Source organism: Numida meleagris, chromosome 6 (genome assembly GCF_002078875.1).
Source record: "Numida meleagris isolate 19003 breed g44 Domestic line chromosome 6, NumMel1.0, whole genome shotgun sequence".
NCBI classification, from domain to species: Eukaryota; Metazoa; Chordata; class Aves; order Galliformes; family Numididae; genus Numida; species Numida meleagris.
The window spans coordinates 1,884,570-1,911,533 of NC_034414.1; the positions used below are offsets into that span (position 1 = coordinate 1,884,570).

General features: G+C 46.1%; 3 protein-coding genes across 7 annotated transcripts in view; 2 read left to right on the top strand and 1 right to left on the bottom strand.

The window, feature by feature from the left end:
- The window catches only part of CEND1 (cell cycle exit and neuronal differentiation 1), an 11,408-nt gene extending 8,837 nt beyond the window's left edge, over positions 1-2,571 (top strand). For both annotated transcript variants that reach the window (XM_021401888.1, XM_021401889.1), the window contains exon 2: positions 1,757-2,571. In XM_021401888.1, coding sequence (XP_021257563.1) covers positions 1,943-2,335 — 393 coding nt within the window. In that variant the 5' untranslated portion in view covers positions 1,757-1,942 and the 3' untranslated portion in view covers positions 2,336-2,571. The remainder of the gene's footprint in view (positions 1-1,756) is intronic.
- NLRP3 (NLR family pyrin domain containing 3) overlaps positions 1-12,580 on the bottom strand; it is a 25,392-nt gene extending 12,812 nt beyond the window's left edge. For both annotated transcript variants that reach the window (XM_021401882.1, XM_021401883.1), the window contains exon 1: positions 12,273-12,580. The gene's annotated coding sequence lies outside the window, so the exon portion shown is untranslated. The remainder of the gene's footprint in view (positions 1-12,272) is intronic.
- GATD1 (glutamine amidotransferase like class 1 domain containing 1) lies at positions 12,106-20,893 on the top strand. 3 transcript variants are annotated; one of them, XM_021401884.1, is made up of 8 exons: positions 12,106-12,304; positions 12,587-12,663; positions 16,029-16,134; positions 16,586-16,693; positions 17,543-17,637; positions 18,782-18,875; positions 19,698-19,809; positions 20,322-20,893. In XM_021401884.1, the coding sequence occupies exons 1-8, from the start codon at positions 12,115-12,117 to the stop codon at positions 20,329-20,331; spliced, it is 792 nt and encodes a 263-aa protein (XP_021257559.1). In that variant the 5' UTR covers positions 12,106-12,114; the 3' UTR covers positions 20,332-20,893. The 3 variants fall into 3 exon arrangements, with proteins under 3 accessions (XP_021257559.1, XP_021257560.1, XP_021257561.1); XM_021401885.1 differs by having other exon boundaries at positions 20,325-20,893; XM_021401886.1 differs by having other exon boundaries at positions 12,107-12,304; positions 20,248-20,893.

Genomic DNA, 26,964 nt, shown 5'->3' on the forward strand with positions numbered 1-26,964 from the left:
AGTGATCTACTTCTCTTCCCTTGTAGCACCTTGGTATCGTGCTGCTCATTCCACCTCTGTTGTAAGGCCTTTTCCATCGTGTTAGTCTTTCTGATCATTACAGAAGGTAGCAAATATCCTGCTTCATGCTGGCTATAAAACCCTTTGTGCAGATTATTTGCCACTTTTCAATGATTTATTTCAAAACTAGTCAGCTTGGATCACCTAAAGTCATTTGGAGCCTTCAGGCTCCATCTCACCGAACACTATACAGCTACAACTCATCTGCCCTACAGGAAATAAATAAGGAGGTAGAGGAGAAGCCTTCTGGAAGCCGTGTCCTATCTCCACACTACAAGGCCTTTACCCAAACAGGAAAATGTTCTCTGTTTAGGGAAGCATATGACATAGCAGTATCATGGCCATAAGCATGGCGTAGCATGAGAATCATGGGCTCCAATGCTTTTGGTGTTGCAGTTCCCCAAGTTAACTCCAGCTCACCGGTGCTGGAGGAAATGCTGGCCATCGAATGAGAAATGGTTCCACAGAGAGCAGGAGAGAGGGCAGTTTCTTACACTAGCCAGGAAGCTGTTGCCTGGTTTTGCTCTGAACCCAAGGCCACCACTTCTGCCTAGGCAGAAATGGAGAACCCAGCATTTGTTAGCCTGGCTCCCAGAAGAGGCAGCAGCGCAAAGCACTGCTGCAACCTTAGCACCTTCTCCTTGTCCACTGTTGAAGGAGAGATCTGCCCTCTGAGCTATTACAGAAGGAACATCCATCTGGAGAGGTTTTTGATGAGCTTCTCTATTTCTAAACCCAGACAGTTATTGAGCTCATATTTCACTTAGCAGGCAGAGAGCTCTCGGCAGTGCCAAAGGTCAGCCGGGAGGTAACAAAGCAGGTGACTCAGATCTGATGGCTTCCTCTTGTTTAATCATCATTTCCCAAGCTCAAACCCCATGTGGTGCTGATGGCAAACCTCTCCTCATCCCCTGTGCACAGGGAGGTGGCTGTGGGAGCTCCATCTCCCACCTCACCCTGCCCAGATGGCTGCCTAGTGAGGCTGGCTTAGGTGATGCCTTCACTGTGCTTTTTTTTCTAATTTTCTGAAGCCCGTGATTGCTGAATTATCTGGATGCAGACATGCTGCTTTCATCAGTTCCTCGGGGAAAATGATTCCAGCTCATCTCTGTCAGCAGTATGGGTGGTGTTTGTAGGCAAACTTTGTGAACCACTGCAAGGAGACAGGAGCCTGCCACTGAGATCTGGTGGATGCCCCGTCCCTGGAGACATTTGAGGTCACGCTGGACAGGGCTCTAAGCACCTGACTGAGCTGTAGCTGTCCCTGTTCTTTGCAGTGGAGTTGGACTAGATGCCCTTTAAAGGTCCCTTCCAACACAAATGATTCACTGGAGTCCATACAGAGGGTGAGTTATGGTCATGGAGGAGCTGCTGGTCTTCTTTCCCATGGAACAACACTTTCTCTTCTTACCCAGGAGGAAGGCATTAAGGAATTAAAATTTGGTTGGACATGAGTACATCTTGTCACAGAGAAAGGACATCACATATGCAGCTAGGGATGTATCTTGTAGATGGAGTGTAGCTGCAGTAGACCTCAGCGATGGTTGGTTTGATGTGTTTGGTGCTCTCTCAAGTGCAGGCACTATAGGAGATACTTTGACTACAGCTCACAGTTTTGTTCTCTTCTTCCAGTGGGATGCCACTGGCTTGTTCTCTCTTTTTTGCCCACCTCTCATTGCTCTCCTTTCTCTTCCAGGTGCTGTATCATGTCCAGGTAGGACACCACCAGTGTGAACGTCATCCCAAGGTGATCATCCCAAGGTGCTGAGCTGTCCTGCTCTCGTGGCTCCTCTGTTTCACTCAGCAGCAAGGCAAAGAGGAAGAAAACCTAGGGCTGCCCACCTTGCGCGTGGCATCCAGACCACCTGCAGCACTCGTAGGGATGGATTCCAAAGGTAACGTCCGAAGTGGAAACAAACCCGATGCCAAGGCCCCCAGCTCTGGAAAGCCGGAAAAGGCCAGCCCTGTGTCTGCCACGAATGCAGACAAGAAGGAGACCCCCAAAGAGCAGCCTACTCCTGCCGCTGCCCCCAAGAAGGCGGGCAGCGACGCCGCTGTCGCGAACAACCACAGCAACCTGAAACCCAGTGCAGCCGCCACGGAGACACAAGAGGCCACTGGCCAGTCCCCTGACTCTGACCACAAGGGAAATGGCTCCGAGGAGTCACCGGGCAGCATCTTCGACAACATGAAGCCCTTGATCATCGTTGGAGGAGTGGCGGTGGCTGCGCTGGCGGTGATTGTGGGAGTGGCGTTCCTAGCCCGGAAAAAATGAAGACCGAGACGGGGTGGGCTGAGAAACCCAACCCGGCTGTACAGCTCCTTTTGAGACAAATGCATGCAGAAAAATTCTATACATATCTATATAGAGAGAGCGAGCTAGATAGGTCAATGTCAAACACCAACCGCAACTCCAAGAGTCTTGTTCAAGACAACTGTGCCAGTTTGACCCAATGTGGGTAACTCCATGCACTCAGTGTGTTCTTTTCATGTAATATATCTTGGCTTATACCCCTGTGTATAGATTACAGCTTCTCCTGATTGGTGTAAATGACGGTGTCCCCTCCCCTCCCCTGCTGTCCTCCCTGGGAGCCACCCCCACTTCTCCTGCAGTCCCCTGTTTTCAAGTCCAAAGTGTTCTTCGTCCCATCCAGAGTCCCTGCTTTGTGTTTTGGTTTTTCTGTTCAGTTTGTTTTGAGGGAAGAGATGGAGCCTAGTGAGAAGACCCAGTTCACCTGTCCCTATGTGTGGGGCAAAGCGTGGTTTTTTTGGTGTTAATTTCTTGGGGCTTTGGATAAGGCTGTTCAGCTGGTACTTAACCACTAGAGGCTACGGCCTTTCTGTACATGAGAAGGTAGGAAAAAAGGGAAACACAAGCTGGTTTTAGGGGTGGCAGGAGCTGGGACCCCATGAAAAATAACACTGACCTACATCATGCCAGGGCAACCCTGATCAAGGTCACTGGAAAGACCCATCTGTCCTAGAGTGATTCCTCGCCTGTGACAGTAGCAGGGATTTGTGACTCCTCCACATCTTGGAAATGGAAACAAATTCCCAGCGCTGGGGAGCAGCCTGGTTTCACCGGTGAGTACCTCAGGTCTAAAGCCAGACCTTCTACCAAGGAAAAGGAATGCAGGCAATGAGGGGATTCAGTGCCTTGGCAGATGCCTTTCCCCCCACAGTGAGAAGTGGGTCACTTTATCTTGCACTGTCCTTTCAACTTGAGTCAGAGATCAGATGAGGTCAGAACCACAGGCTCCCTGGAGCTCAACGTAAGTTGCAGCCAATGGGGTTTTGGAGCGATGCTTAGGATAAGGCCGCGTGATGGTGGGGTGAGTTCAGTAGAAATCAGTTCAAGAGCCAATGTGATGTGTCTTTGAGCCTGGATGTATACATTCAGCGTGCCCTAGGCCAGAGAAAGGCACACGTTCCTTGGGTGCTGTCTTTGCAGTACCAGCTTCTGGCAAAATTACTGGATAGGATGGCGGATGAGTATAACCCAATCTGGTAATTCTTCTCTTGGCTCATGTCTTCTTAATTTACCTCCAGATTTGTTTGGCTGAATGCATACAGCTTCCCCAGACAAAAAGCCTTTTCAATGCAGCGTAGCCATTCCTATGGTCACCCTCCTCTTTTCCCTAAGGCTCATAAAATATTCCCAAAGGCACGCAACCTCTGGGAGTATCAGATGCTGTCTTCTGATGAATGACAGGCTGCTTGCAGCATGAGTTTGATGTCTACCTCTACCTTCACCAGTACACAGACAGGAGATGTATTTGTTGGGTTTACGGTGGTTTTGGAAAGAGTGCTAACAGCCCAGGAGAAATCCCAGTGGTTCAAAGCACTCCTTCCCTGTACTGCGGATATCTCTTCAAGCAGCAGTGTGTCACAGCCTGGAGAATTTTGGGGGGGTTGAACAGAAGGGTCTGTGGCTGGGTGCCTCCATAACGCCACTTCTGTCTGAAGAACGGATTTCCCCTCATCCTGCTTTGCAGTTCAGTTGCTCACTTTTTTTTTTTTGTGTAGTTGTGTTTCGTGAGGGAATGTTTCTGCAGTGTAATGCTGAATGGGGCATTTGGTTTTGTTCAGGTGGGGGGGGGGGGGTGAAGGGAGAGTCAACAGCAGCAGAGGAGTATGAGAGGAATTGGGAAAGCAGAGATGTGAGGCACAAAATGACTCCGAAGCAGTCCCAGCACAGAACCTTTGCAGTAACTGCAGCAGGGCTTTGCAAGAGGATGCAGTGGGGCTGCTGCACCTCCTCGCTTGCACCTCAACCAAAAGCCTGGGGGTAAGGCAGAGCACCCAGACTCTGGCAGTGCCCTTGGCATGTCCTCCTGTAGGAGCCAGAAGCAAAAGGCAGCGCAGTCCAGCCAGGGACCTCATCTATGTTACTGCCCACCAGGTGCAGAGCAACGTATCCAAACTAATGGTGTTTGGATGCAGGGATGGATACTCCTGGGCTCCTCCTCCTACAGATCCTTGGAGCACAAAGCTTTTGGCTGTAGGGACTCTTCTTGTGCTGCTTACGAGGAAGGGAAGTTGGCCGTCCCTGTTCTGATTCATGTTTTACCAAACCAGTGTTGGTGATTTTCAGACAAATGCCTCTATTTTCAGGTCCTGCCTTTAGGAGGTGTTTCCACCTGTCCTGTCTTCTCCTGGCATGGGTTATCTTTAGCAGTGTGTGACACTACAGATCCAGCATTTATCTACTCTGCACTGATCAGCATAGATAGATGCAGGGGGAGGAAAAAGAAATGCCTGCCTCATTTGGGTACTTATTATTATTTGCTTTCGGAAGTGTTTTTGTTTTCTTTGCTTAAAGTTTGGCAGCAGAAGAGGGGAAAAACGATTCTCAGCCAACATGGGCAGTAACCATTTCTGTCTGCATCCAACCCCTCCTTGGCCCTAGGGCATGTGGGTGCAAGGCCAGTAACCCCATCTGGAAACACCCCACAGAGGCAGTGCCAGGACAGCAGCTCGTCTGGGTGCATAAGCACATGCAGCCCTCCCCAGGCAGGGTCTGTAACTTGTCCTGTCCCTAAGGGATCTTCTGCTTACCGCTGTAACTTAATGTTGTCTGCTGTCCAGATCCATCATCTGGAGCCCGCCTCTTTGGTTTGGTTTGAGAAACACCTCTCTTTATGTATGCATGTGAGTGTGTCTGTACCACCACCCTGCCTTGAAGAATATTCTGTGTCTGTTTGTATACCGCAGTCTCAGTAAAGTCACATTCCTTGTAGGGAAAACCAAAACAAAACCCGGAGGTGACACTTTGTTCCCTTGCATTTTCACAAAGCCTTCATGATGTCTTTTTTTGCGCCACGCGTCACACCACGCAATGCTCAAATTTCTTTATATTTGGTCCTGGTTTCTTCTCAGTGCAAAGAATGTATGGCTAGTGAACTTCTGAATGTATCACGTGCCCATTATGCTAAAAGCTCAAAACTGCTGTTCCTCTCCCTGGATAGTCGTGTGGGCTACTTGCTTGAAAATAAGGTACTTTTAGACTATATTGGACTGTATGGACTGTGCAGTACTTGTCAAAGCGTGGGTCTAGCGTTGGCTTGAGTCAGGTAGGCGAAGCGTAGATGCCATACGAGCTCCCAGGCACGCTGCTGGGACCGTGCACTTGCAAGTGACCTCCTCTTAGCAAACACCTCCCGTTCTGCCTTAATGTGCCAGGCTGTGCGGTGGCTTTGTTCTGAGTGAAAACGTCCGGTGAGAAGTAGGCTGAGAAGAGCAAATTCATCTCTCTCAGCATCGAAGCGAGATCGAACTCAAAGCTGTCGAGAAGCCGAAGGCTCAAATGACTGAACTCGCTGTGCTAAATAAATAGTTGTCTTTTCTCGTACTGAGCACATGCTGTTATTTGCTTGATGTTATTCTTTGTGTGGTGTTTGTGACACGAAGTCCTTCTAGTGATATCTCCATGGGGAGAATGAACTAATTAATGCTTAAAACGAATCAGATTCTGCGCTTGGGTTTTGAAGAGATCTAGATTGCTAGTTTACTCTTTAGATAAAGTCTAAATCAGAAATTTGACTTCACAGACATTGCAGCTTATCACTAAAACTATAGATTCAATTACAATACCTGATCTCAACCTATTTTTCAGGAGCCGTAAGTTTTGGTCGGATACAAAGATGTTGTATGCTCTCTTGGGCAACTTTTTAGAAGGTTTTTGATGCTTCTAGCTTTCAGAAAGGTGGAAGAGGTTACAGGGCTGCTTCCGCTTTCTGCTGGTTTAAGAGGCTGTGGGAAGTCCAACAGTTTCGCAGCAGGATGCAAACAAACCTGGGAAGAAAAGGATAACATAGCAGCGCTTTCAGGAGGGCAAGCACTGGGCAGCCGCTTGCCCCGGGGCCCTTCCCAGTCCCACTAGGTTTAGCAACAAATTGAAAATGGATTGGTGTCTTTGTTGGATCAAAGATTAGCGGCTGAGCCACAGGCCGCTGAAAACAAAGGGACTTTTTCCATCCATTTCACGTGCTGTGATCAGGCATTGGGGTCTTAACGGCACCAGGGATATGACAGCAGGTCGCTCTGGAAGATACAAAGGCATTTCAGCGTCACGTTTGTACAAAATTGGCAAAAATACTTCTTAGTCCTCTGCTGAGTATAAGGGAAGCCTTTATCGGCACAGCCATGCCTGTAAGGATAGCATTATTTGCGAACAGCCATCAGGATAACTTTGAAAATCAACCAACAAAAAACTCGCTACAGCTGGTGAGAGATGATCCCTGCTTTAAATTCCCTTCCTTCCTTGGAAATGCCACGAGGGTTCAGAAATCTGCCTTTTTCCAACTATTCTTAGAACTGGTTGAAAATAGCAACCCTGAAGATTTGCGAGAAAGAAAAATGTTCTTCAAGAAACAAACCCAACGATGGAGGCGATGAAAAGAGCACCCGAACAGTGAAATTCCAGGAATTACAGTGGATTCAATATTGCTGCTCTGTTTTCAGCCCATTATCTATCTCAAAGTGCTTCTTGTCCTACAATAACGGTTTTTGGCCTCTTTGTCCAAAAACGTCTCCTGTTTCCACTTCAACTGGAAACGAGCGCGCTCTTGCAAAGTTTATCTTTTTGAAGTGTTGATCATTAATGAGAAGCTATTTTTAAGGGCGAGGAGCGTAGAATAAGGTTAGTAAGGTTAATGACAGTCTTCGCTGTCAAAAACAAGAAAGATGGTGCTTAATCTAGGTCCATCCTACTGAACGCAGATGTCCGCAAGATAGCTGTCATTGAGCCAGACTACAATAGCTTGAATTTAGCAGCCCAGATGATGATGCAAGGTGCTGCTGAGGGGACAACAATTTAATTGAGTCATTGGCTTGGAGCACACCCCGTGTGCCATTCAGCTCGACTTGGCCGGCTCTGTTCCAACATTATTTTTCAGTCTTTTATTGTTTCTTGCATTAGTTAGCTCAGATCGCGCTACCTTGACTGGCCCTGGAGAGTTAAATCTGTTGAGTAAAGGGTTTTTAATGATGAAGACTTTCTTCCTCTTTTAGTTCATCAGTCCAGCTGTGTGATCTGCTTTCCTTTTAAAAGGAATGTAACCCGGATTCCTAGGCTGGTGATGCCAGATCTTCATGGCTCCACTGGTTTGTAGAAATTTGGTTTGTTGCTCGTGCTTTACTGCTGCTTCACTTACTGAACTGTCTTCCCTGGCAACTCTGCAGCTGTGACCTCTCCACAGTGAGGCAGAAACCCTGGCCCAGTGCAGAGGCAATTTTTGGGCAGCCTCACCTAACAGATACGGCCAAAGTTCAGCCTCTCAGCACCTAAAGGGAATGCAGAGACTGTGTGGAGCAGCAGGGAAATATGAAGTATTCATTTACCTGGTTGCTAAAGCTTTGGAGTTTGAGGTGCAAGATGCCGAGCGCTTGTCTGCCACAGGAGCTCAGTAGAGGAGAAAACCATAGCTGGAAGGTCACGTTCTTGTCCTTAGTCAGAGAAGCACTGCATGTACACAAGCTCTTCTTGAGATTGGAGACCCAGGAGCTGCCTGTCACTCGGATATGAGGCTATTCTGGCTACTCTAGAGATGTTAATGCGGCGTATGCAAACCCTACACCTGGCTGAAGCTAAGAGCACTTTGGTACTCCCCATATTGGAGCACCGCAAATATGGGCAGAGAAGAGAGCTGGCTCTCAGCTGAAGTCAAGGACCAGCATTTCTGTTGGCCTTGCAGAATCAGTGCGCCTGTAGGGAACACACTGCAGCCCTCATCCTCCATCAGCTGCAGCGCTGAGGACACAGAAGACTGCAAGAAGGTTTCTGTTTGATTGGGCTGCTCGAGTTTTAGGAAGTTACACAAGACGGCTGGGCCTGGAAAATTCACATCTCATTCAGCAAGACCATGCTAAAAAGCTATCAGTGCATGCAGGAAAGAGCATAGTAATTGGTTTTCAAATGTGTGAGTTTGGCTCTACCCAGCACTCTCCTTCTGCTGGCTACTTTGTCAAGGACTCGATCTCTTCCAACTAAAACGATTCCAAGTGTTTGTTCTGTTGGGACACTGACAAGCAGTATGTAGGGAGACGCATTCTCTGCTCTTGGAGGCTGTGCTCTTCTGATTAAATAGATCTTTTTGCTGAAAAATATAACTTGGATTAAATAGGATGTGGACCAGCAGCATTTGGCTGTGTTACTCTTGCTCTCACTTCTCCAGTTGCTGCCATCTTGAAATTCCCAGACCTTTGCATTCTAGTTTTTATTTTCTCATAATGCAAATCTGCAGTGCAGGATCCCAAGAATCAAGTTACTGTTTCCTTCCACCTGTGCACGATGATGCTCCAGTACCAAAACAGGAAGAGAGGAATCTTTAATCATCCCCGCGACAGTAAAGACCTGCATTGTATCCCTGGTTTTGCCTCATCGGCTTCAAGCAGTCAAGTTTCTGGGACAATCCGATAAGAATAAGGGTGCCGTACAGTTTGTTTCAACAACAACATCAAATCATTTGGCTTTATCAAGTTTTGAGCAGCCCTTCTTAAGCCTGATGCCTTTTTCTGAGTCACTGGTTGTGACCCCTTCAATCCAAATCTTTAAAAGGTGTAATCTCAATTCTCCAGTGAAAACCAGCTCCCTCCTAGAGGTAGGCGCAGGTTGCTTATAAACTTGTGGAGAAACTAAAACAGTAGAAAGGGAACTCGAAGGTCCGATTACGGGGGATTTCTTTTCTTCTTTTTGGTTTGCTTTTATTCTGTTATTTGCCAGGGACTGACTCAAAGCCCCTGGAATTCAGATGGAGAGCTCAACCGCTAGCAGCAGGGAAATGCCGGCTGTGACACCTGTGGGTTTTGCATCAGCCCCTGGATGCGTTTTCCAGTTGGTAATAATTATCAGAGTGACATTTTGTTTTCTTCCCGGTACAAACAGACCTGCTTGTCACTTATGCATATTTACCTGTGTTCAACATACAGGTTTGGGTTGTTTTTTTTTTTTTGTTTTGTTTTGTTTTTTGTTTTGTTTTTAATTTTCAGAAACAATATGCTGCTAGATACATTTCCCGGAGGGAAATGGACACCTACCTACACACAAAGCTATTGAGCTAATTTATACCTTGTTGGATTTATAACCTTGTCTATGCTTCTATGGACACTTTGTATGGGCTGCAGCTCAAATCCTAAAATAGTCAAGAATTTTTCCTTTCCCATATAGTATTCTATTTACTTTGACTTAAAAAAAAAAAGCGTATAAATGCAATAATGCAGGTAGACTAGAAATACTAGATTGAAAATTAAAGTAGTTTAGCTTGTCCCGTCGTGACTGACAGTGTTGTACGACACCCAACGCTGTACCCTAACATTTTCCAGGCTTTCTACGTAGCTGAATCTAGTATTAGCTTTGAAAACCCATTGTATGAGTGGTGGGTGGATGGGCTGGAAACGTGTGCTCTCTACACACTGTATGTTACTCACATTAGAAGCTGTATGGCCACTCCATATGCTGTGAAACTGTAAATGATTCCCAGTACACCTGTAACTCTTACCAGGATTGTGAGAAATAAACTATATATAGAGATATATATACAGATATAGATATATTGTATAATTCCTCCTGCGAGCATCTTTGTGTATGCGGGTATGCGAGTGAAAATGGCTCCCTTCCTCTCACTCCTGGGCCACGGTCATGTCTCCTGAAGGCTGAACATTGGCTAGGATTAGAGATCCCAGTAAGAACCATAACAGAAGGGAATCCCTGCCCAGAATAAACTCCAGCCTACCGAAGGAAAACAGGCAAAGGAAGATTATTATTATTATTCCCAGATAGGGGCTGAGTTGTAGAATAGCTGAATGACTTATCCAGAGCCACTCGAGCAACGCCTTCTGATCCCAGCGATCCCCATTCTGCAGGCTGGTTTGTCCCCTCCTTATTAAAAAAAAAAAAAAATTAAAAGCATGAAAAGCAGAGGCGACCTTTGCAACTATCTTAAGCTACAAACTGCTTTTCCCCTCTCTTTTCAGTTCTAGCCAATGTTTAGCCCAAAACTATATGACACAAAATCACCACGCTCTTGAGAAATGCTATGGTTATGTTGTACCACGCCAGATTCAAAGGGGAAGCACTCAGCTAACTCAACACAACTGTAACGTCCAGGCTTTACCAAAGCAAACTGTCTGCACAAAGTAGCAAATATTTTTTATCGTCCTTATGATTCTGCAGTGTTATAGTTGCCTGCTAACCTCCCACATTAAGCTGAGTGCTCACTGGAAGAGAAACGAACAGAAGAGCATTTACAAAACCTCCCTGCATGTGCTCTGGTAAAGCTGAGATGCTGGCACTGGAAGATCTAGAGTAAAGAGGTCACCCTATAATTTAATTTCTTAGGAACTGGGGCTCTCGTATGCTTTTTTTGTTTTTTTTTCTTTCTCTGTGCTCTCACCCTAAATCATTGCCAAGTCTTCTCACGCTTTGTATTTTTGGGCAGTCTAGGGAGGATAGGAAGAGCTGATGGAGCAGAGTTTGAAGCAACGGTTTGCTTTCTGCTCTTGGATTTAGAAAATAAAATGGATTCACATGTAAGGAAGAGGGACCGTAAATCCAAAGCTCAGTACCGTAAGGGCCGAGGCTGGTGGAGGAGCACCACGTCTCCCCTGCAATGTGGCCAAAGTGAAGAAGTGAAAGACAGTTTGGTTGGGTTTTAATCATTTCCTGGTAGCTGCAATGGAACAGACTTGAGCACCCAGGTGTCTCCATACATGACATGGCTGTGGGTTCGGAACGCTTCTTGAGAAAAAAGGAGGTTGGCAGGTAGGCAGACGGCCAGACAGACTGCACGAGGCACGAGCTGCCTTTCCTATAGGAAACCAGGCTGGAAATCAGGTTCCTTCCAATAAATACACGGAAATAGCAGCAAAATGGTGTTGTTTTCATGTCATAACTTATCATCTCGCGATAGTTTCTTTATAACACACTCACGACCATCAAGACCCAGACCAATGAAATGAACCCAGAGGTGAAAAATGCAAATCTAAGGTTCACAAAAATCACATCGCCTTATGGCCAAAAGCCGCCTGCAATAAACGTTGCTCTTGAGGAACAACGTTACTAACATCACAAAGAAGATGAACTGGGAGACACAAGAAGGATGGGAAGGATGCTTTCAGGGAGGATTGGACGAGTTTATTTATCTCGCTCGTTAGAAACCCGCCATTAAACCATGCTTGCAGGGCTTCACTGAGGGTCTTTGGTATTCAGACAAGGAGGGATCTGGGGAGTTGGGGAGCAAGAAGGTTGAAAACCCAACACCGGGCACTGAAAATTAAGTGATACACTGACATTAAATTCTGTTTTCTCGTTTGCAACATGCTAGCGCTGGCATAGGAAGGTCAGTCTGAGCACCCGGCGTTGCAGCCCAACAAATTTGAAGAGGATGGGATATGAAACCGGTATAAAAAGCCAAACATCAACACAAAATCCGGTGAGGAAAACTGCCAGGGCAGAGCGTAGGGAGGAAAAACGGAGCACGGCGGCCACTGTTACGGTGCAGCCCGATGGGCGGTGACACCGGGAGGTTTAAAGGCAGCGCGCGTCAGCAGCCCATCATGGCTGCCCCCATCAGCGTTCCCGCCCAAAGGACGCAGCGCGCGGCGCGCGGCGCCTTGTCTTCCCCGAGTGCGCATGCGCGGCGCGGCTGCATGAGGAGACGGCCTCGCTCCCCACAGCCCGTCCCTGCCATGTCGGAGCGGCTCGGCAAACCCACCTGCCTCCTCGTCGCCAGCGCTGCCGCCGCGGGTGAGCCGCTCCGGGGGCGGTCCTGAGTCGCTGGTCGCCCTCCTGTCTCCCTCCCGGCCCGGCTGAGCGCGTTGCTCCGGCCCCTTTTCCTGTCAGCCCGGCTCCTCCCCTCCCCGGTGCTCGGCCCTATGGTGTTCGTGTGATCCCGCTTCCCCCGCCGGGCCTTGAATTAATTTTCTGACGATCTCCCGAGTTTTTAGATGAGCCAGAGCGGCTGTGCGCGCTTCGGAAGGTAAAATTACGGCTGACGTTATAATGCGGCTGTTGGGCTCTGTTTTCCAGGGGTGTCAGCCCAGTCCTTCCTGCACTGCTTCACGCTGAGTAGCTCTGCCTTCAACCTGCAAGTCGCCACTCCCGGGGTGAGTAAAAACGGTGAAAACAGGTGATTTGTGGTGATTTCAGGCTGAAGCTGTCGCAACCGAGGGGCTGCTCGTGCTTCTCAGGTCTGTGGAGAATTTCAGCCTTCTTTTACAGGTAGCAGGTTGCGCCTTATGAAAACAGTTACAACCTTTCCGTGGATAAAAGCATTTAAAAGCCGAATGAAACAATGCTTTGGAGTTGGTGTTACGCCTAAGCTAAGAATCTAGGACTTGATTCTTACAGAAAACTATTGAATTAATGTTAAAACTATTGCTTTTACTTCCTTTTGAGAGACAAAATACAGATTCAGTCTGAGCTTTCACCATGGAATAAATTAATGAATGACTGAAAGGAGAACTGGAAAGGTTCGTTATTCAAGCATCGTATTTCCAGAACTATTTAGTCAATGAAAGGACCTGAGGATGGAGAAAGTTTGTTACTCAAACATCTTTCCAGAACTATCTGTCTGTGACCTCTCAGCTTATGAACCTGTAACTGGTGCTGCTGCCTGCAGTAGGTCCTGAGCTAGGGTGCAAGCTCACTGCCTTACACGTGCCCTGTGAGAGCTGCAGGTGTGATTTGGGCAGTACTGGGCTGCCCGTCAGGTTGCATCAGCGTGGATGTTGCTAATATGGCTGTTGCAAGGGATGAGGTAAGGAGAGGCAGGGCCCGAGGAGCCTGCCACTCTGTTACACGTGAGTGCTGGGGAAGGTCCTGCTAAGGTGGGCCAGATGTAAAACTGGGTACTGTGTAAGGTGGAGGAGCAGGAGTGGCTCCCGAAGCCTGTTTGGTGCTTGGTGGCAGCAGAGAGAGGCTGGCACTTTTCCCTCTCTGCTGCTGCAGCGCAATCTGGGAGGGTTGGAGCAGTGCTGGCTTGGGTAGTGGCTTTCTTAGGATGCTTGAGTGGCAGGGGACCCCATGGGTGCTGCTGTCTCTGGACCTCCTTCCTTTTCTGCTGCCAGCAACTCTGCTCTTACCCAGCATCTGCTCCCCACATGAGCTGGGCTTCTCCTCGGGTGGCTCTTGTTCAGATCTGTCCCTGCAACTGATATGCCTTTCCACGAGCTTCTTCCTCCACTAGAAATTCAGGAACTGAGGGAGGTCTTTTGCGGGTACGCTGTATTTTGTTGAATCCATGCAGATTAAGTTGACAAGGAAAGCTTTTGGTGTTTTCAATCTGAAAAGCTGTTCTTAAACCTTAAACATTTCTTCATCAGTTGCAACACAGTCTCCACTGTGACCCCACCAAATCATCTTGGTCACTTTTAATCAGTAGCCAGCATTGTTCTGGGAAGCTGAGGGTTAGGAAGATACTGGCTTTGCTCTCCTCAGGAGAAATGTGAGGTAAACATTTGGCTTCCTCTTCATCCGAAGAAGTTAATGACTCCTTTTCCTCCTTCATCCATGCTGCAGCAAAATCACAAGCTGTTCCTTGATCCTGTCCTGGAGGATTAGGAGAAAGGGAGCCTGAGGACTCAAGCCAGCTCCTCTGGATCAGAACAGAAGACAGTTCTGATAGCAATCTCTTTCTGGTTTGTCAGCAATTGTTTGCAAATGCTCCGTGGCTTCAGTAGCATGGCTCCTGCAAGGGAGTAGCTGTGTACACAGGTGATGCTCTGCGGTCTCCCAAGGACTGCTTGGTCCAACTAGAAAAAGACACGACATCCATTTTGCTGATGGCATAAACAGGAGATGTTTTTGATTCCTGTGCTTTTATATGATGTTTTAGAAAGCAAGCTAACAAAATCAGTATGTTCTTCAAGCCTTTTAAGTCACACCCTTCTCTATAGGATCACGTGCTTAATCTGTGAAGGGAAGGCTTGACCTAGAGATGGTGTTTTGATGCAAGCTTTGAGTGGATGCTAAGTTTGAGGGTGGCACTAAATTGGAGGAGCTGTTGACTCTCTCAAGGGTAGATGTCTTGTGGAGGAATCTTGACAAATGTGAGGGCTGGACTTCACTAAGGGCGTGAAGTTATTTAGCAAGAGCAAGGGCCAAATTCCCCACCTGGGCTGGGGCAATCCAGGGCATACGTAGAGTCCTGGGGACAAGAGGCAGGAGAGCAGCCCCATAGAAAGGGGTCTGGTGGTTCTGCCTGATGGCAAGTTGAAGCTGAGTCAGCAGTGTGCCCTGGCAGCAACTAGATCCTGGGGTGGTGCATCAGGCCCAGCACTGCCAGCCAGGGAAGGGATTATCCTGCTCTGCTTTTTGCTGGTGAGGCCTCACCTGGAGCCCTGTGTGAAATTTTGGGCACCACAATGTAAGAAGGACATAAAACTATCAGAGCGCATCTAGAGGAGCACTATGAAGAGAGTGAAGGGTCTAGAGAGCATGACATACGAGGAACGGCTGAGATCCCTTGGTTTATTTAGTCCCCCTCATGGCAGCCTTACAGCTTCCTCACAAAGGGGAGCAGATGCTGATCTGTTCTCTTTGGTGATAGTGACAGGACCTGAGGGAACAGCATGGAGCTTGTATGGGAACTGTTGAGTCAGGGCCTGAATCACTGATTGAGCACCTGGAGGAAAGACCCAGTCAGCCCTGGGAGCACAGGTGAAGGCAATTCACTGTGACCAGAAGGGGAGGAGCTGGGCTCAGCCCCTCTTAGGCCTCATTTAAGGGCTGACTGCCACTTTGGTTTTTCTTTTTTTTTTTTTTCTGGAGTATTGAGTGGTGTCCTCTGGGGTGCTCGTCGATATCCTTGTCAGTGACAGAGGCGGCGGGATGGAGCGCACTTTCAGCACTTTGATGGCACCAAGCTGTGTGGTGCAGTTGACACAGTGAAAGGAAGGCATGCCATCCAGAGGGACAGGCTTGTATCCTGGGCTGCATCAACAGAGGGGTGGCCAGCAGGGCAAGAGAGTTGATTGTCCCATTCTGCTGTGCCCTCATGAGGTCCCATCTGGATTGCTGTGTGCAGACCTGGGGCCCCTAGCACAAGGAAAGTGTGGTGTTGTTGTGGCAGATCCAGAGGAGGCTATGAGCGTGCTCAGAGAGCTGGAGGACCTCTTGATGAAGAAAGGCTGAGCGAGAGCTGGGCTTGTTCAGCCTGGAGAAGAGAAGGCTCTGGGGAGACCTTATTGCAGCCTTTCAATACCTAAAGGGAGCTTACAAACAAGAAGGAGACTGACTTTTTACACAGGTAGGTAGCGATAGGGCAAGAGGGAAACTTGTTAAAGAGTGGAGATTTAGGTTAGATATGAGGAAGAAATTCTTCACTCAGAGGGTGGTGAGGCTGCTGGAAGAAGCTGTGGGTGCCCTATTCCTGAAGTATCTTGAAATCCCCCATGCATATCCTTCAGAAAACGTAGTGGGCATTTGCACACTGATACTAACTGTAGTCTGCAAACCTTTGTTCTGCTAGGGGAAATCAATTGATTTTGTGGATGTGAATGAGAGCAACATGCGCTGGATACAGGACTTCCGTATGAAATCGTACGCAAACCCTGCCAAGCTGGAGTCGATCGATGGTAAGGTCTTTGCTGTTGGCTTGTGTGTCCCTTCCATTTATCAGGGGAACAGATTCTTCATGTTGTGCCTTTAGAAGATTGGTACAGAAAAGGCATAAAAGCTTCTGTTTTAAGAGGAAGCCATAGCAACTGCATTTTTAATCTTCCTTCTTACTATTATCTAATATCTTAGGAAAATGCTTATTTAAAAAAATGAATATTTAAAGTATGAACTAGCAGATAGCTTCTAAGCTTCGTCTGGGTAAGAAATGTCTCATTTTCAATGTGTCCTAGGACAAAGAACCTCTTTCTCCTCTGCTCCACATAGATCATATAGTTTCCTTAGTACTTTCAGTCTATGAAACTTTTGAGCAACTTCCATACTGTTGTCCTAAGTTTGTCTGATCTGAAATGAATTTATGGTCAGGTAGTTTCGGGTTAGCGATGCTAGTTTTTGGTTCCTCTTTACTAGGTGCTAGATACCACGCGCTACTGATTCCAAACTGTCCGGGGGCTGTGACTGACCTTGCAAACAGTGGGTACCTGGCAAAGATATTGCAGCATTTCTGCACGGAGAACAGTAAGTGAACATCATCTCATAGGGAACTTCAGATTCCCTGGTACGTGCTGGAAATGTAATACAGTGCAGGAGAAGCAGTCTAGGAGGTTTCTAGAGTGTGTGGAAGATAATTTCACGACGCAGCTGAGAAGAGAGCCTAGCAGGGGAGGTGCCCCACTAGACCTGATGTTCACAAACAAGAGAAGAACTGGTGGGAGATGTGGGAGATTGTGTGGTGAGGTGGAGGTCTGCCTTTTCTCTCTGATAACTCTCAATAGGATGAGAGGGGCTGACCTTCAGTCGCACCAGGGGAGGTTCAGGTTGGGTATTATGAAAAATTTCTTCTCCAAAATAGTGCTCAGGGACTGTAAAGGACTGCCCAGGTGGTTCAAGAAATGTGTAGATGTGGTACTAAGGAACATGGTGTGGTGGGTGCATGGTTGGACTAAGTGATCTTGGAGGTCTTTTCCAGTCATAATGATTTCATGATATTGGATACTTTGCTAAATAAAATAGTCCCTACTTCTTCAGTATTTATGCAAGACTGTTACCTGAAGTACATTTACATCGTAGTTCTGGAGTGCTGCAGCATTCAGAATTGTAAGGACGTGGCTTTCTGGGAGGGGAGAGGGGCTGGAAAAATGCATCTTCGCTTAAAAAGTATCCTCTTTGTGCAAATAAGTTTAAAAAAAAATAATTTTCTAAGAAGGTTCTCAGATCCAGAAATGCTTCTCTCCAGGTTGGTAGGATTGAAGGTTCGAAGCCAAATGTGGGATGTAGCAGACTAGTCTTTGAGGCCCCAGCAGATTGAGATGTTTGGCTATTTGAAGATGCTTACAATCTCTTAAACACGCTTGGATTTTTCTCTAGAGCCTATCTGTGCAGTGGGACACGGTGTTGCAGCTTTGTGTTGTGCTACCAATGAGGATAAAACCTGGATATTTCAGGGATACAGCCTGACAGGGGTAGGTTGAGCTTTCATCTAACTTTCTGTGATCTTTTTTTTTTTTATTTTTTAAATCCTGTTACAAGGATCCTTTCCTGTCCAGGGGCCTGTGACTTGAGATGACCATGCCAGTGTTTATGGTCTTATTCTAGAACTTTCTACACACAAATCCATCAGTTTGGTGTGCTTAACTTACATTCAAGGAGCTGCTATTGGAAGGGAGCCCAACACCATCCATGAAGGAATTGTTTCACTTCACCCTGCACATTGTGAGAGTGTTTTCTTTCTTGCTGTTCCATCAACTTCAAACTGAGTCTGTAGGATGCTGGGAATGACTTCTGCAGCTCTTTAAGTTCATAGCTGAGGGCTTTTAAGAATCTTTTTTCTCATTCATGAATGCCAGAGTTAAGTTTTACTGCTTTACTAAAGTTCATGAGATTCAAGAGTCATCGTAGTGTCCTGATGTGCTTGTATTTGTTATTAAAATCTAAGATCAATTCTTTTAAACAAAGAGGCACAGTGTGGACTAGCTATTGCTGCTCTGGAAGCCATCAAGTTAACATTCCTTCTGCTTGTATCACACGATCTCAACTAAATACTCCTGTTTTGTTTTCTCTTCATTTAAAGTGGTTTCTTATATTCAGTAGTCGTAGCTAGACTCCACAAGTGACAGAACGTTTACTTCCAAGTGTATATTTCAGCAGGCTTGCTGTGAGATTGTTTAATTACTGCTTTGCATCAATATACTTTATAGCTCAGAATACTTTATATATTTGTAAATGACTAGTTTTACACTTACAAGACATGGTATTGTGTTAGTCCTTGGAAAGCTTCCCAACTGGGGGCAGGGAGAACTGCAGGTATGACATCGATTAGAGATGCTGCTTACCTGTTCTAGTTAAATAAGATGTGTTTTGAATATCAAATGTGCAGGGGGCAGATCTTCCTGTGGTGTCATTCTTTCCTTTGTTGCGTGAGATCTTTCAGTGTGCTCCCTAAGTAAACTCCATAGAAGCTGTCTGCGGTCACTTAGTTTTCTGCTTTGTTTGTTACATTTTCTGTATACAATTGAGAAGATGGTAGTGGGAACAGAAAAGGTAAATTAGAGTTTTGCCTATCTTTTTCTATGAAAGCAAGACAGAATGATTTTTTGTCTTTTTCAGCCCTCTGTGTATGAACTAATAAGGCAGCCTAACTTTGCCAGTTTGTCCATTATTGTGGAAGATTTTGTGAAAGACTCTGGAGCTACGTTTAGCGGTATGTCACTCTTGTTGACCAGCACTTTGTTCTGTGGCTGTGTTGAAAAATAAATGTTTGCGTGCCCGTTTCTCACAGGTGAGCAGGGCTTTGACAGGATATCTAATCTTGCATTCTCATTTCACAGCTATAACTAAACACCCTACTGGATTAGAAAAGATAAGAAAGAACAAGTTCCATGAAACACTGTATGTTGACATGCAGGGGGAGGGCTTTTTTTTCCTCCAAGCAGAATATGTCTTATTATTGAAAACTGGAGGCAGCATACTAAATGTTTTTGGTTGCTCTCATCAGTTGTCCTCTAGCTCCGAATAGAATATCTGATGATAAATCAAATCAAATGTCACTTTTCTTTCCCTCAATTATTTCTGAATGCACAGGGAAACATGTAATCTTTCAAGTGGTCCTGATGAATTAAGTGAGAGGAGGAGAAGCATGCGTGGTTTGGAGGCACTTAGCCTGTGCTTAAGGCAGTAAGAAGCAGGGAGAGGGCAAGGATGATGTTCTATATAGGATGAAGTCTTCAAAAAAGTACTGCTTGGAGTGCTGAGCAATTAACACATCAGGGTTGCTATGGCTAATCATAAAGTAAGTTTTTCTGCAAGTTTTCTGAAGCAGCATGATTACAACTCTTGAAGGGTTGTGGTAGGACAATCTCTTGGTATGTGCACTTTACCCATCTGCTGTTGTTTGAATGAAGGGACCAGTCCTGCTGTCCCTTATAAGTAGTTACCTTCTGCATTCAAGTTCTATGAGGTGAAATGCTGAAATGGAAGCAGTGTCCGCTAACACCTGTTGTGGTTTTTTTCCTCCTGTACGCAGCCAGCAAACCAGATGCTGTTCACATTGTGCTGGACAGGCACTTGGTGACAGGACAGAATGAAAATTCCACCCTTCCAGCGGTCCAGAATCTTCTTCTTCTTTGCAATGTCAGGTGAGGCAATATGGGAGATGAGAACTAGGAATGGATGATGTCAAAGCATCTCTTGCTCCAGGAATCTCGTCCCCCAGATGTTGTCTTCCTCATTTAGCTGCCAAAGTGCATGCTGTCTGTGCTTGATCTGTCTGTTTGGTCTGATAAGTCTTTTGTTAAAAAGGCATTTGTGTAAAATGGGTTGGAAGTGCAGAGTTATCCATCAAGACTGGGGGAGTGAAACAGTAGGCTTTTCTAAATAGTTCTGGTAAGCAAAATTTCTTTTCTGTGTGTTTGGTTTTTTTTTGTGCTCTGCCAAGTTCACGTTTAGCTATATTTAAGAATTCTGGGTATGAACAGATTGAATTTCTGTGGTAACAGCTTGGCTGTTTGACTGTCTTTCATCTTGTCAGATAGAAGAACGCGTTTAAATAACCACAAAAATCTTTTTTTGTTCAGGTGAATGTGTGTTAGAAGTCCTTTCCTGGCTGTGGACTAACAGGTGATGTCATGTTTGGATGTGTTTCCTTCAGCAGGAAATAAAGGAGAAGGTCTCTTTGCAAATAGGATGGATGAAGAGCCAGCAGGCTAAGGACTTGCTTGTCTTTTAACTGGATAAAACACGTTTAAATTTCTATCCTGGACTACGAAGTGACTGTGATGATGAAGTGGCAATATTAGGTTCTCCATATACAGAATGGAGGAAGGTTGTGAATAAGAGAATTCAGAAGTGCATCGCGCTTCAGAAGCAATTATGAAACCACCTTGCATTTGTTACTACATCTTTCACTGCTTCTCTCCAGACCCTTAACTTAGAGTGGTGAGGAACTCTTGTTTAAAACAAACAACAGAAAATCAGTGGCTGTCGGTGTCGTTTACTGAGGATGAAGACCATGTCCTTGGCTGGTGTTAGACCAATCGTCCGTCATTTGTGGTTCAGGTGTAAGAACCTCCACAGTGACGTGCCCTTTCGGAGGTGTTCTTACCTTTTGGTACATCACAAAGTACTGTCTGAATTGAGAATGTATCTGTGACACTTAAATATACTCGGAATGGCATGGGAAATGCTTAGCTGTGTGGAATAAAGCAGAATCAGTTGCCTGAAGGTGTTTCACTGTGGTGCTGCTGCTGGCACGATATGCCCTTGTTTTCTCTTGCATGTTCACACGAATGGACTTCAGTGTAAAAAGTTTGCTCAGCTATTTTTAAATAGCCTTCTAATTGGTTAGCTGTTCTGCTTTGTGGTGGGCATGTTACGATTATTGTTTCTCTCTGCAAGTAGATGTAGAATGGTTTTTGTACTTGTACTGCAGTAGTATCTGTAGTTAGGGTCATTTTGTTTTGGACGTTGTGCAGCTACAGCGAGGATGCTCCGTCCTGAAATCTTTGTTTGAAGACAGAAGGTGAAGCTTCCCACCCCGGGCTCCAATGACTGTCTGAGCTTCTGCGTGGGGAACTTGGGTTGTAGTTGGGTATTCCACCTCCTGGAGGAGGTGGGTGGCTCCTAGGATAACACAGTGTTGGATCTAACCCCTGCCTGCAGCCGCGAAGCAAAATCTTCATTCTGAAAGAATGAGAGGCTCCAAGTCTGTAAGATCTTTCAAACTCTGCTTCCATGCAACTTTGTCAAAATCGTTGCACCTTCTATTTCCTGTCTGTGCATCAAAAAGTGTCTAGCATGTATCTCCGTCTCATTCTGTTGCTGGGAAGTTCTGTACTCTCATCAAGGATCTGCCAGGTGAACAAGGAGTATTCAGACCTCTCCAGGCTTTAATCAGTTCTTTATTTTATGCTTTTCCTTCTTTTTCCTGGCACCCCACTGGAATCACGTGGTTTGTACCCCTACCAGGAAGTACATTGATACACTAAGTACATTGCCTTTACATTTTTTTCTAACGCTTCCTTCTTGCTTTATAGAAGCAGATGTTACTGTGCGTATTTTCATTCTTTCACGTGTCTATCTCCTCAGTGTTCTAATGGTCCCTGGTGGTTTTTTTTAAGCCTTTCATTTTAAGCTTCTTTTGTGAAGAAGTTCCTCATTTCGTGTTTTCTGTTCTTTGTGGTTTGTGCTTTGCTTGTGGTCATAGTGAAAAGGAGGCTTGTGAAGTACACCCTGAGCAGCCAGGAGCTGGTTTTTATCCCGAGTTTCCTTTTGCCAGCAATCTACTAGAACTGCTCCATGCCTTAAAATGGCATATATTCTCATCTTCAAGTTTTAAGAACATGGTATGATAACACTGTTCAGTAGCCAAGTTTTAAGTATTTTTCTTATCCAAGAGAGCACAGCAGGTATTTGTTTCTTGAGGAGGTTCATCTGCATATATGCGAAGTGTTCTGGCCTATTTCCTTGTGACTCTTGGCTTTTATCAGTGTCTTTCTTGTGATAGAGTTAGCATGTTCTCTGATACGCCCCAGGGATGCTAATCTTGAGCTTGAAGTTAATTAGAATGAAAAGATCATGATTCATCTGGTGATGTGAGTCAGAAACCACGCATAGCTGATTTGACCTGGTCAGAAATCAGCTAGAGGCAGGACCAGGAGTCCTGGCATACTTGTTTATCATGTCTGCTGCAGCGGGTTGATTTCTCCTCCGGAGCTAAAGCACACTGTAGCTGGAGTTGTTTGAATATAGGTTAGAGAGCCTGCAGTTCTCTTGTCAAGGGGAAGAATGAGAAGTCTCCTTTAGGGAAAAGGAGGAACAGTGCATGGTGAGTCCCTGTTGTTGGAAGGAGGTGCAAGCAAGCAAATACACTGAAGGACTTGACAGGAGATAAGAGAAGGGCCTTTTGTGTATGCACTGAGCTGTGGTGTTTGAATCGATATCATCTTTCCACTTTTGTTTGAGTAAGAGTTGCAGATTTGCTTTCTATAAGCAGGCTTAACACGTGGGAGCATTTTGTATTTTGTCCTGATAGTCTGATGGGCAAGCTGATATCAGCTAGAAGCATGGGTGTGCTCTGCAGTATGCAGATGGGAAACACTTGTGAGCTGCATCCAAAGGGGGAAGGTGGCTTTCTCAGATGACTTGTCCCTAGGATGTTCTTTGCAGCAGTTGTTTCACAGCTGTAGAGAAACATTGCTGTATTTTTTCAGGAGATCACACACAGGATTTCTTCACCACCACTGCCACCATGTATCACTGTGCATCATACCACCACGCTCACCAACAGAACTGCATAGCTGATCCCTGCAGGGAGGAAAGGAAAGGCAGAGAACAGGTAATAGGAGCTGTTGCCAACAGTTAGACACAAGTTGAGGAGGGATGCTCAAAATGACATATCTGCATACTGGAGCAACTGGTGCTCGGGAGCGATGGGAACGTTGATGCTTTTTGCATCTTAATTAAATTTAGATTTGGGTTTTAACAGTAATGAGAAGATCTTTCTGGGAACTCTAATGTTTACAGGGTAAAAGATTGAATAAAATAAAGATGAATGGGCAAATGCTCAGCACCCTGGGCTTTGGTCATGAGTTCTCTGTGCTGCTTTCTCACAGCTTATTGATGTAGCTGCGGGCAGTTTAGATCCTTTGATGCCAGAGGAGGTGTCAGGCAGCCTAAGCTTTTTGGATGAGGGAACATCCTCTCTTCAGAATGCTTTCAGAGCAAGGAGTGGAGTATCTTGGGTCATACTTTCCTTCTCTCTCCTCTATTGTGGTGGGGCAGGTGCTGGTCGGCCTCTTGCTCTGCATCAGCACAGTGTTACTGCGGTCACTTGCTTTGGGCCAGTTCCTGTAGCCTAGGGTAGACTAATGAAGAGTTGAAAAAAGTGGCCTCATTTTACCAGTATCTTACAAGCTGGCAACTTTTCTTCTGTCCTCATGCTTGTCTCCCACTTCCTTTAATCTCAAGAGCCACTGCAGAAAGTGAAGGACTGACTCTTGAATCTTGTGGTGAAAGGGAAATATGACTCTTTGTAGCAGTATCTGGCTCTAGGAAATCAGAAATCGGGGATTTTCTAGTCTATCTCAGTGGCTAAGCAACCAAAATTCTGTCTTAGAAGGCTAAAAATACATTAACTGACTTACTGTGTCAGATCTGTGGACTATTTCCAAGAGCTATGCTCTCCTGTACCTGTGCTGTACCCTCATTTAAAGAATACAGGAGGTACTGAGAGCAGTGGTTGGGAGCAGCAGCCTGTCTTCCTCAGCAGATTGGGTTGTGCGATGCAAGAGGATGTTCAAAGAGGGAGGAAAAGGTTTCCCACCCACCAAGCTTTGGGTGCTTGCATAATGTGTAGAAGCACCTGCAAACGGGAAGGTTGATTTTTGGGTTTCTGCTCATTGGTTTGTTGCAGCAGTACAAACTATGGAAAAGAGCTGTCTAGGTTGTTGCAGCCTCCCCGCGAGGTGGCGGTAGTGCTCCACACAGCTCCTCATTCCTCCTCAGCCACAGGCAGATTCCATACCCAAACAGCAAGTGCAAAAAGATGTCTTTCCTCTTGTCAGTTCCCAAGGATGGGCCTGCTGTGTCTGTGCACCTGTGACACCACCCAGGGCTACAGTAGCACAAAGTGCATGTTAATGCTGGACTAGATATTGAGCTGTACCTGTGGCTTTCCAGTAACCTACGGCCATAGGATCTGGTGCCCCCTGCTCCTTCCTTTCTAGGAGGAGGATGAGGGAAGCATAGTTAGAAGTCTTTCATGAAAACTTCAGTGTTTTGTCACCTTCTGCTGTCTCAGGTGCCAGTGCTACCCTGCGTGCTTTCCTCGGTAGCAGTTATCCCCAGTTGGAGTAGGCTGTTGCTAAGCCCTTTTTCTCCCACAAGGTCTCTTTTTTTGCAGTTTTGCTGTATGTAAAGCTGAGGACCAGTGTTGAATTGTAGCCGTTCTTTCAAGTAGTTTGTGTCTAATCTTGAGCAATTGAATGGCAGGTAGGTAGGTGTGCTGCCACCTGAAGTGAGTTTGAGGAGCCTGTGGGGTTGTTCTGCTCTCTTGATCTCCTAGGTTAGACACCAGCAGTAAAAATGGATCCACGTATCCCTGGGAATGAGAGAATGGGACTTGTATTGCAAGGGTGCTGCATTTCCTCAGGCAAAACTTGGTCAGGAGGGTGCTGTGGTTCTGTGAACTTCCCAGGACAGATGGGAAATGAAAGTAAGCAGCAGCTGTCAACTTGATTAAAGGTTAGCAGCGTGGCCAATGCATGTATAACAGCAGCTGTGGTCTGTTAGATTTGTAGGTATTTGAGGGAAAACTCCTTGTTGGCAGATACCACTGTAAGAAAACTCTTCCTGTGGTAGGAGGCTGATCCTTTCCCTGTTGTTTGAGATTTGGCTGAGAAATGCAGATCTTCAGATCCTCAACAAGCAGTCCCCCCAGTGGCTTTTCCACTGGAAATCAGAGCACAAAGGGTGTTTTCTTGGGGCTTCCTTTGCTCTGTGGAAATCTTCCTCAACAGCTGCTGGCCACTGTGGGAGACAGGATGCAAGGACGTGATGCTAGGCGGATCTGCAGTTGAATTGTAATGACAATTATCTAGGAGGGCAATATGTATCCTCAGTTCCAAGGTGAGTTTTGCATCCCTGGCAGAGGGAAACCTTTGCATGTACATTGGTTTAAGCAGAGAGAGTTGTGCTGCCAAGTCTCTGTGTTTTCTAGTATCAAGGTAGCTGAATCCATGTAAAAAGATCGGACTGAAATGTTGAGTGCTCACAGCTTTTCAGTGCAAGGACTGTGTTTCTTTGTATGTCTGCGTGCCAGCAGCTGTAACCTCACTATTACCTTAAGGAATCAATAATAAAATGTCAGCTAGGGAGTCAAGAGCTGAATGTGGAATTATTGTCTGTTTTTTAAATTAATTTGCTACGATTTCCAGTCTTGTGCTGAACATGTTCAACAACTTTGTGCTCAACATGGTAAGTCACTTTTTTTAGTCAAAACGTGCTTTTTTTTGAAGAGGTTGTTTTTTTTAATTGGGTTTATATAACTTAATTCTCTGCCTGAGAACTACATTGAAAATACAAGCTTAAAATGTTAATTTAGGTTCTTATCTAGCCTCCAATAGAATCTGTTGTTGGAGGCTCCATTACTTTAACATGCTTTTCTCTTGCAGCAATCCTCAGGGACTCAGGATCTCTATGCATAGAAACTTACAGGATCCCATTGAATGAATCCTACCGTCCTGGGTAGGGAGATGCAGCGCTGTTTCCCCAGGAGTTTGGGACTGAAGCATACGAAGAGCAGCCTTTTCCAGCTTGGTATGCCAGCAGAATCTTGCGCACTTTTTTGCATTCTCTCTGCAGTTTCAGGAAGTGTCCATAAATGCAGATGGTGCAGAGGCCACCTTGGGGCAAATCTGCATTTTTTTTGCAATGTGAGCATGGCTGTTGGGTCAGTCCCCATTGATCTCAACCCAGAGAAACTCCTGCTTTGTTTGGAGTGTGGGGTCCCTTCTGGCTGAATGTTGATGGTTGTGTTTTAATGTCTGAGCTTGTCTTTATGGCTGTGATAGCTAAAAGCCTTTCTGAGAGACAGCAAGTATCTCTTATCCTCAGTTTCTTAACTGAGGAATCATAGGGATCTGAGCAGTTGCTAGAAGGAGTTTGTGAGCTGGCTTCAGATGTGACTGTAGGAGAGATGAATGAAGCTGGGAAAGAAGTTGTGTAAGGAAGCTCTTCGTGGTTTATGTAGCTGCTGGGGTTTTGCTCTGTTTCAGAATGGATGTGGACTTTGAGGCTCAGCTATGTGCATCAGTCACTGCAAAACCCCTAGCCTGTGCTGAAGGAGAAAAAGCCCTGTGCTGAAATGGGAAACTCCAGCTACCACCAGTGCAGGTAAGGGACCTGTGGCAGCAAGCTCATCTCCTGCTCCCTCAGCTCTTGACTGTGTGTCTGTAGCCAAATGGAGTTAGGTTTGGCTGTTACTGAGGCACCTTTTGCCTGTCTCCCCTTCCACCATAGCTGTGGGACCTTCCTGTCTCTTGAGCAACTTTCTGAATGCCTCAGAGTTAGCTTTGAACCCTGCTACTGACCCTGGCCAGCTGCTTCCCTGTATGTGAGGTTACAGATCCTACAGCTCTGCTGGTAGCATGAGGGTGCGGGACACTCCTCTCATCCAGGAGGAAAAAGAGAGATTTCTTGCAGCCAGGTTCCTCTTCAAGGATGTAGCAACATCCCTCTGTGGTAAAATCTTTCTTTCCTCAACCTTCATATCTATGATTATTGCAATATTGCAT